Source organism: Rhipicephalus microplus, chromosome 1 (genome assembly GCF_043290135.1).
Source record: "Rhipicephalus microplus isolate Deutch F79 chromosome 1, USDA_Rmic, whole genome shotgun sequence".
NCBI lineage: Eukaryota > Metazoa > Arthropoda > Arachnida > Ixodida > Ixodidae > Rhipicephalus > Rhipicephalus microplus.
The window spans coordinates 11,260,253-11,269,705 of NC_134700.1; the positions used below are offsets into that span (position 1 = coordinate 11,260,253).

Genomic DNA, 9,453 nt, shown 5'->3' on the forward strand with positions numbered 1-9,453 from the left:
CAAGCAGGTTTAGTGAAGACGTATGCTCGCCTACGAATTCGATATTACTGGCGCAGAATGTACCGCTTTGTTAGGCAGTACGTCCGTTCATGTTCCTTGTGCCAACGCCGGAAGAGCTCCCCTCGCACATCTACAGGGCCACTCCAGCCACTGCCTTGTCCTTCTCGGCCTTTCAGCCGCATCGGAATCGACTTGTACGGTCCCCTACCATACACACGAAATGAAAACCGCTGGATCATCGTAGCCGTGGACCACCTTACGCGTTACGCCGAAACTTCGGCGCTTCCCGAGGCCAGTGCGCGTGAAGTCGGCCTGTTCATTCTGCACAACCTCGTCCTTCGGCATGGTGCACCCCGCGAGCTTCTCGGTGACCGTGGGCGTTCTTTCTTGTCGGAAGCTGTAGAAGCCCTCCTGCGTGAATGCAACATCGTGCACCGAACAACAACCGCATACCACCCCCAAACAAACGGGATGACCGAGCGATTTAATCGCACGCTGGGTGACATGCTCTCCATGTATGTTTCTGATGACCATACGAACTGGGACCGCATACTGTCATTCGTTACTTACGCTTACAATAGCGCAATTCAATCGACATCTGGATTCTTTCGATTCTTCCTTCTTTATGGTCGGGAGCCTGCCTCGTTCTTGGACACTATCCTTCTGTACCCCCCAGACCCTTCAGAATCGACAACTTTGGCCGAAGCCGCCACATATGCCGAAAAATGTCGGCAGCTAGCACGTTCCCTAACAACACACGATCAGGCTCGCCAGAAGCACTCGCATGACCAACGCTCATCCCCTTCGTCATACGCGCCTGGGGCAATCGTGTGGCACCGCGTGCCATCGACTGCCCCAGGACTTTGCTCAAAGTTCATACCCAAGTATGACGGTCCGTATCGGATCCTGCACCAGACTTCACCAGTCAACTACATAGTTGAACCTAATCAGCCACCTACAGATCAACGGCGCCGCGGGCACGAGACTGTGCACGTCAAGCGTCTAAAACCTCCCTACGACCCACCAGTCCTGTCTGTGCCATAGGTCGCCAGGATGGCTCCTTTCGCACCGGGGAGTCAATGTAGTGACAAATACGGGCTCTAAGAATGACGAAGAAGACATTTGTTGTGGCAGAGGCTCGTGCTGCTGCAGCTGCTGCTGAAACCGCTGGTTGCTGTCTTGGTGCTGTTAGGCCCAATAAACAGTTGCTCTACCCCGGCGTGCATCTAGCAGTATTCTTACACTTCGTATTTTGTACATTTTCGCTACAATTTCTGCTTTTCTATTCTTGTTTTGTAGCGCTTAAAGGCTGTCGGCCTGTGTGTTTACCAGTGGGAATGAATATGCCAGTTTTCCTATTACCCTACTGACCCTGTTCTACACCTTAGCCTGATGAGTATATGAACTAATGCCTGATAGAAACTTCTGCCAACTTTCCCATCTCGCTTGCCAGCACGTCCTCCTGCCTTACGACTTTATGTTCTTAATGTTTGTAAGGTTTTCGCTGTCAGAGAGTCCCGCAGGAACTTCCAGGCTTTGTTTCGTTTCTTGCATGCATTTCGACAGTCATTATTCCACCATGGAACACGTCATTTTCGAACTGTCCATTTGTTTGTAGGATGCATTTGGTTGCAGCATCGATCAGAAAAACTTTAAAGTAGTCGGCAGCAGCTTCTCTGCTCAAGGTACACAGGTCAGTCCAACTTGAGAGTGAGGATTCGAAACTGTTCCCAGTCTGCTGCATCAGTATGCCATTTAGGAACGTGTGGAGGACATGGGTTTGCTATTAGTGCGCATGGAATTATTCGGAAGGGGTCAATTTTATAGGGATTCCCAATAACTTCCCAATTAAGGAGGGGAAAGAGAGACGTAGATACAATGCCGAGATCTATGAATGATAATGTTCTATATGCAATGCTGTAATATGCTGGGACTTTCCGATTAAAAAAAACATGCACCAGAAGAGAAAAGAAATTGTTCTATTAGGCTTCCTTGCGCACCACAAGAGTCACCCCAGAAACTGCTATGCGCATTAAAATCCCCAAGGACTAGACAAGGTTCTGATAGCTGTTCTATTAGGGACTGGAATTCATATTTTTGTAGATTGTGGTGTAGGGATATGTAGACAGACCAGATTGCAAAGAGTTCATTGAAGAGAACAGCTTTAGCAGCCACGACCTCAAGGCAAGTTTGAACAGCTAAATGCGTACATGCTATTCCCTGATTAGCTAAAATGGCTACACCACTGGATGACACCATGGCATCATCTCGATCTCTCCAGAAAATGATGTGATTGTGTAGAAAGTTTGTGTGTCTTGGTTTCAAGTGTGTCTCTTATGCACAACACTTTTGAATTGAGTTTGTAGAGGAGTTCTTGTACGTTATCGAAATTTCAAAGAAGGCTTCGCATGTCCCAATACAGTATTTGTGCCTGCATGATGAGCATAAAATGGTGCTGTGTGTACTTTAAAGGGGCCTTGAAACACCTTTTCAAGTAACCATGGAACGACTTCAACGGAAGAGCTTTATTCTCTCACGAATTCAACGCCGCTAAAATTTTAGGAATCCGTCCAGTGCGAGTGGAGTTACAAAGGTTTGTCGCATGCTGCAATTGCATTCTCTCTTCTCTCGTCCCGACGAAAGCACTGAAAGCTAAGCAAGGAGGAATGGCAGAGCCACAGAAAAACGTCATGGGCTCCTTGTGACCTTGAGCACTTTCTTTTTTTTGTTTTTCAAATGCACGGCTTTTTCAATGTGATCGCTCGCGCATGCACGCGTGGTCAAGTAGCCACCTCCCATGGCAATCTCTGTAACAAGCTAACACGCCATGTTCAAATCAGCCAATGGCTGATGGATGGGCTTGCTACGTATGATATTTGGCTATATATTGCGAGATTTTTCGAGAGATGAGAAAGCAATTTTTAGCTGACTTTGATAAATTATTGTGAATTCCAGGCCGCGTGCTGCGCTATAATATTAGGCTCGAGTGTTGTTGGGAGCATTTTCTGATCATGCTCAAATAGTGTTGCAGGGCCCCTTTAAGAAAGTGTGGAGTGTAATTTCGGGTTCAAAAGGCAGGACTATCGTCCAGCCCCATTATTGGCTTTGTTTGTTTGTTTTTTTGGCGCGGTCCAGTTAAGTGTGCTGGTGTAGCAGCCCCAGAGGTTCCGATATTGTTTCTACAGCCTCCCGAGAACCACATGTGCAGGTTGTTAGTTTGAATTTGGGGCCTCGCCTGATGTGACGAAGCCTTAGGACACGAGGGCCCCCAAATCCTTGGTTTCTGTACATGAGTTAGCGGAGTAGACTGAACTACAAGCGCCTTGGAGGAAGGTGCCACAGCCATCGGCTTGCTTCGTATGGGCTGGGCAAGTGGCGGAGGCTGGCACGGTGGCCCCCTGACGCACCACTCCAGTATAGGTTGTGCCATAGAATGGTGAACACCTCCTCCTAGCTTCCCTGAAGCAGATGTTCTCCCTCAATTTCAATAATTATATCCTTTTCTTTCGTCAATGCTGCACAAAATGGTGAGTACACTGAATGATCACCACCGCAAATCACCCAGTGACATAGATAATTGCAGTTTTCAGAGGTGTGGTTTTTTTATGTTCATTTGATAGATGCAGATTGCCCTTGGCAAGCAAGAGAACCATGACTTGTTCTGTCACCATGACCTGTCACCATACGGGTCCACCGTTGACATTTGAAGCACCTTGGCAGGTTTGTTACCTATGGCTGCAATCAAAGTTTAGTGTAGCCGTTTCTATGGGTCCTGGCACTTTCCTTGATTCAAATGCTGGTATAAATGTTTTGTTGGTTTTTCTGTGTTGTCCTTTTTGATCTTTATTCTTCGAACGTTTACAACATTTTGCTCTTTCCATCCATCACGGAACTCAGCTTCTGTGAGGTTCTAGAGGTCGTGATCAGAGACAACAGCTTGAACGATATTCATAGACCTATGTGAACTGACAGTGATAGGGATGTTTCCAATAGATGTCAGATTTCAGAAGGTTTCATATTGCTTTCTGTCTTGCAGTTCAAGCAGCTGATCACCGCTAGCCATCTTGGAGGCCTTATAGCGAGGTTCTAGTTTCTCAGTTAGGCTACCAAAAATCTAGAGATCGTTTTGGCTTTTCTACCAGACTGTTCAGTATGTATTACATGATATTTTGAAAATTATTTGTTGGCCTTTGCAAAGAATGTGGTGGCTGCTTCAGTGCGATGACCTTTTGAGGTTACGATCATATTTGAAGGAGCATGCATATAACATAATAGGCGGCTTAAGTTTCAGCAGCGGTGCCAGTAGCCCACCACAGAGCCCAAACAGGGAACATGGCCGGGCATGCTGGGCAAATCCTGCCCACACCAGCCGTACAAACGCTACTATAACCTAATATGGAATAGCCAAGACTGGGCATCCACACAAGGTTAACTCTTGCCGCCAGGGGAATGATCAGAAGTAGACAGAAGAGAGAAGTAGACAGAAAGATAAAAAAGAGAGAAAGACGAAGCCCTAGGGAGATAGAGATAGGAAAAGGCGACTGCCAGTTTCCCTTCGGTGGGTCAGCCCAGTGATGCCGTCTACGTGAAACCAGGGCCACTGCAGGGGGGCCTTAAAGATCCAATTACCTGGTGCTGGCTCAACCCCCAGGATCCCCTTTTCCCTGACACGGCTCAGCCATGCACGGCTAAGCTGGGGAGGAGATCGAAATCATCCCATTGCTGCTGTTGCTGGTAATACATCATCATCAGCAGCAGCAGCCTGACCTGTCCACTGCAGTACAAAGGCCTCTCCCATGTTCCGCCAGTTAACCCGGTCCTGTGCTTGCTGCTGCCAATTTATACCAGCAAACTTCTTAATCTCATCTGTCCACCTAACCATCTGTCTCCCCCTAACTCTCTTGCCTTCTCTGGGAATCCAGTTAGTTACCCTTAACGACCAGCGGTTGTCCTGTCTACGCGCTACATGCCCGGCCCATGTCCATTTCTTCTTCTTGATTTCAACTATTATATCCTTAACCCCCGTTTGTTTCCTAATCCAACTGCTCTCTTCTTGCCTCTTAAGGTTACACCTACCATTTTTCTTTCCATTGCTCGCTGCGTCGTCCTCAATTTAAGCTGAACCCTTTTTGTAAGTCTCCAGGTTTCTGCTCATAGCTAAGTACCAGCAAGATACAGCTGTATCTTCTTGATATCCTCTTGAGGGATAGTGGCAATCTACCTGTCATAATTTGAGAGTGCTTGCCAAATGTGCTCCACCCCATTCTTATTATTCTACTTACTTCAATCTCGTGGTTTGGCTCCGCGGTTATTACCTGTCCCATGTAGACATAGTTTTTTACAACATGAAGTGGACTATTACCTATCTCGAAGCACTGCTCTCTTCTGAGGTTATTGTACATTACTTTCGTTTTTTGCAGATTAATTTTAAGACCCACCTTTCTGCTCTCCTTGTCAAACTCCGTAATCATGAGTTGCAATTCGTCCCCTAAGTTACTCAGCAATGCAACAAATAATAACCTGCAATAAAAACCAAATCACTCTTAATCACCTTAACAACATAGCATCGTGATGTTCCAAGTGGAATATAAAAATAACTACTCACAAATCAATTTTAATGAGTTACGACAAAATTCAACAATTTATCTGTTCCTTACAGCATTTCTTCTACACCTCTCACAGAAGTTAGTGAATCTGGGTGTCATAATAATGAACAACTTATCCTGGAATGCTCATGTTTCCAACATTTGCAAGCCAGCTTTTCAGAGGCTATGCTTTCTAAGACATAAATTGAAACAGGTTCCCCGTATCACTCGCTTAACAGCATATTTCTCACTCAATTGTACTAAACTAGAGCATGCATGTATCGTGTGGTCGTGACAACGGCATTTTCGATGAAGGCGTAAATGTTAAAGGTCCAATTTAGAAGCTCTCTACTATAGCGCCTTTCATAATAATATTGTAGTTTTGGAATGTTAAAGGGCCCGTAAACCACCTCGGATATTTTTTCAAGCATTTCAAGTAAACTCGCGCATCGTGTGCAGAATTCCGTCGCAATAGACGATGCTACACATGGCAGTACTACGAGCCGCCGACACGCCACAAATTCAAAAAAAAAAATCACTCCTTCTTTACAGGCCTCCACGTGACGCGCCGAACCATGCTCCAAGCCGAATATGCCAAATATGCTGTGATTGGTCGAGTAAGAGCCTACGACTTCCGGTCAGTCTGCAAGCAGCTGTCGGAGCTGCTTGTTCGTCGTCTTGCCCGCGTGAGTGCAACACATGCGGGACACGGCCTGTCACCATACGGGTCCACCGCATTGGCTATCTTTTGAAGGCGTGCGTGCAATGCAGGGTCCATACTGGCAGAATTACACCAGCCATGGTTCGCCAGCAATGACGCAGCTACAGCGCAACTGACGGAGTCGACAGCCAGAGTCGCGGCAACTGGAAGTAGACGATGTTTCAAGCAGCGTGTCAGCAATGAGGTATGCCATGCGGGATTTGGAGGGGCATGGGAGGGGTGCTCAGCGAGAGGGAAAAGCAGCATTGGAGAGGATACCAATGAAGGGAAGCACACGAGAGAGCGAAAGGTGTAGTCAACATGGTTTCGATAATCAAACACTTCAACTCCACTATTACTGCGCCGTTTTAAAAAATTCTCATGGCTCCGTGTTCATCGTACACTCGTGCACACTTTCCTCACCACAACTGAAGTTTGACCTCCAGGTGGTTTACGGGCCCTTTAAGCCCCAATAATTGTTATGTACCGTTTGGGACATTTATGCCAAAACTAACACTGCTGCTTTGGAAAAAAAGTGCAGCAGAAAGCACTCCAATTCATTTTTTTCCAAATATCACTCAAACAGCTTCCCAACTAGCCCCATGCTAGATAAAAAACATTCGAACATTGAAATTACAAATAAAATTTTATATACATTCATTCACCTTTCCTGCTGAAAAACAATCACTTTTCTATTAGTCCACATTCCTTTTTAAAGCAGTGGCAAACAAAACATTGCCATGGAGAATCCTTAGTGCCTTATCTCACAAAAACTAATTAAGCTTTTCAAATACTCTTTCTTTCTCCACACCATAGTGGACTGGAACGACTCATCCATAGCTAATTTATGCCGCACTGACGCTATTGTTGCAAATTAGTTATGGAATATGTTGTTGCTCTGTGTGCATTTTTTATTACTCTGTCAATATATTATTTGGAACTATAATAATGCAGCACATTTTCAAATATTGTTGGTTATTTTTGGCTTCAAGTTGTTCAGTTCTGCGCGATACTGAATATCTTCTTATGGAATTGTGTTATTTGTTCAACTTAGTGCTTGTTCTATTTTCTTTTTATATTTGTTTACATTGTACTCTTCTTTCCCCCTGCGTGGACCGTTACAGGGTCACCGATATGTTGTAAACAAATAAAAAATAATCATGTGCAGCATGCTGTATACATATATTGCAATATAATACAGACAAAGCCGAAGCCTAAACGCTGCAGTCAGTCATCAAAACAGGCCCGAAAGTGATTTTTAGTGTGCCACTGCCAAAAAAACAGCCAGTAAAAAAAAATCCTCATCATACATGCAGGTGCCACATTGATGGCTAGCAGACAAAGCTAGGAGCAGTCAACACTGAACAAGCTACCGAGAGCGATTCCGCTCAATTTCACACGGATTTCGCTAGAACATATAGTACAAATTGTTTTGTGAACTTGAACACTAATGTTTGAACAACTCGAACAGGACGAAACGACACATTGGCTGGCAGCAACGAGCAGCCTCCACATAGCGGGCACACATGTGAAGAACGGCACCTCCATCTGACTCCATGTGCGTGAGGATGCCCCTCAAAGATCTTGGGACAAACACCTACCTCCTGAACTCTTTTTGAGTTCATCTGAAAATTATGCAAGCAACACAATGCAATGTAATGTTTATGTGCAGGATCTCTCAAAGGCGAACTATAATTATTTGTGTTCTGGCACTATAAAAATGAAGTCACTGAAAAGCATCAGAAAAATCCAAGATTTAGGCCTTTCCAAAATTCACCAGGCCTTGTGATCACTGCAGGTGCATTTTCACGGCAAGTCTTTCAGTCTCCAGCACACTTAGTATCAAACCTCTGCAATTTGTTCCTACTTAAAGCCACATGACTGCAGAATATGTGGTATGACTCGCCGAGGCCGTGAGAGTCAGTTTAGTTAACTGGGTGACAAGTGATGATGCTACGTGAAATCGAGGCGTTAATCCCGGAGAACGTTTGATGTAGTTACGAAACTTAGCACATGCCCCCAAATTATTTTAGTGACGAGGTGCATAGCTTAGTTATTTCTATTATTACTTTTACAAATCAAGTGTCCACTGCTAGTTACAATCTCCTTAATTCTTCTTATGAAATGTGTCTGAGATTACAAAGCATCGGCACTATACGAATTCATATTAATGAGAACAACGTGCAGCTACTACGCCTCTTCACAGTGTAGAAAACATGACTGACATGATTCGTCAGTTGTTTTAAGTACTAGTCGGCTGGGGCCGCGTACTTGGATGATTTACGTGCAAGCCAACCATATCGACAACGCCTCGTGGCCTCGTGATGTGATACACCATTTTGCCTATTTCCTGGGTATTTACTTAAACTTCGTTCTCTCGAAGTACGGTTCTCGCGAAATTGTTGCACGGCTGTCCCAACCAGATAACAAACTTGGATGCGAGAAAACACCTCTATGGGCAACAAAATGATTCTAGATGCAAAAAAGCAAGTTTTCTGAGAGTGGAGGTAACACTGACACGAAAGAGAGCTCGGTACTGGCCTCGCGCGGACCACAGTATAGAACCAGTTCACAAACCACGAAGTGACACCACACAGGCGAGCTGAGAATGTGAGTGCGGATAGGCCACAAAAGGTGGAACATACCGCCCAAACAGTGACGGGGAAATCTTGCAGATGCGTCAATTTACAAAGCGTTCACATAGCGCTAGTAAGTGCAGCACACATAGTACGCCGTTTCAAACTTGGCGTGGCTAGAAGGAAAAGTGTGATTACCGTGAAGCGGCCTCTATGGGAAGGGATGACGCCGCTTATCTATGCATCCGCTAGGTGGCACTCGCTGTCACATACGACGAAGTGGGAAGAAGACAAGATGAGCAACTGCAGAAAAATTTATCCAGAAAGGCGAATTAAAATAACACTAAACAAATTGAGAAAGAATCAAAGCACTGGGATTTAGGGACCGGGAGAGCAAAATAAACTTTAAGCGGGTAGACTTAACTAGAAGGTGGTTATCTGATTGGTGGCTAAAGTCAAGGCACGAGTGAAAATTAAACTCTTCACTGCAAAGTACGAATCCTCAAAGTCACTTTTTAAGGAAAAAAAATAAATATAATTTTTGATTCATTAGGTATTACGGCTTGGTGGCGCTAGCCACCGCCCGATCTAA

General features: G+C 45.1%; 1 protein-coding gene across 16 annotated transcripts in view; it reads right to left on the reverse strand.

Annotated features, from left to right (window-relative positions):
• Bcs1 (mitochondrial chaperone BCS1) overlaps positions 1-9,077 on the reverse strand; it is a 628,019-nt gene extending 618,942 nt beyond the window's left edge. For 6 of the 16 annotated variants that reach the window (XM_075882511.1, XM_075882201.1, XM_075882773.1 and 3 more), the window contains exons 1-2: positions 8,931-9,056; positions 5,439-5,520 (exon numbers count right to left, since the gene is read on the reverse strand). Coding sequence is in view for 1 of the 16 variants with exons in the window: in XM_075883899.1 (XP_075740014.1) it covers positions 5,439-5,471 (33 nt within the window). In the remaining 15 variants the exon portion in view is untranslated. Of the gene's footprint in view, positions 1-5,438; positions 5,521-8,930 lie in introns of all 16 variants that reach the window. The other 10 variants (XM_075884748.1, XM_075883609.1, XM_037429366.2 and 7 more) reach the window with 4 other exon arrangements.
• Positions 9,078-9,453: the final 376 nt, after the last annotated feature.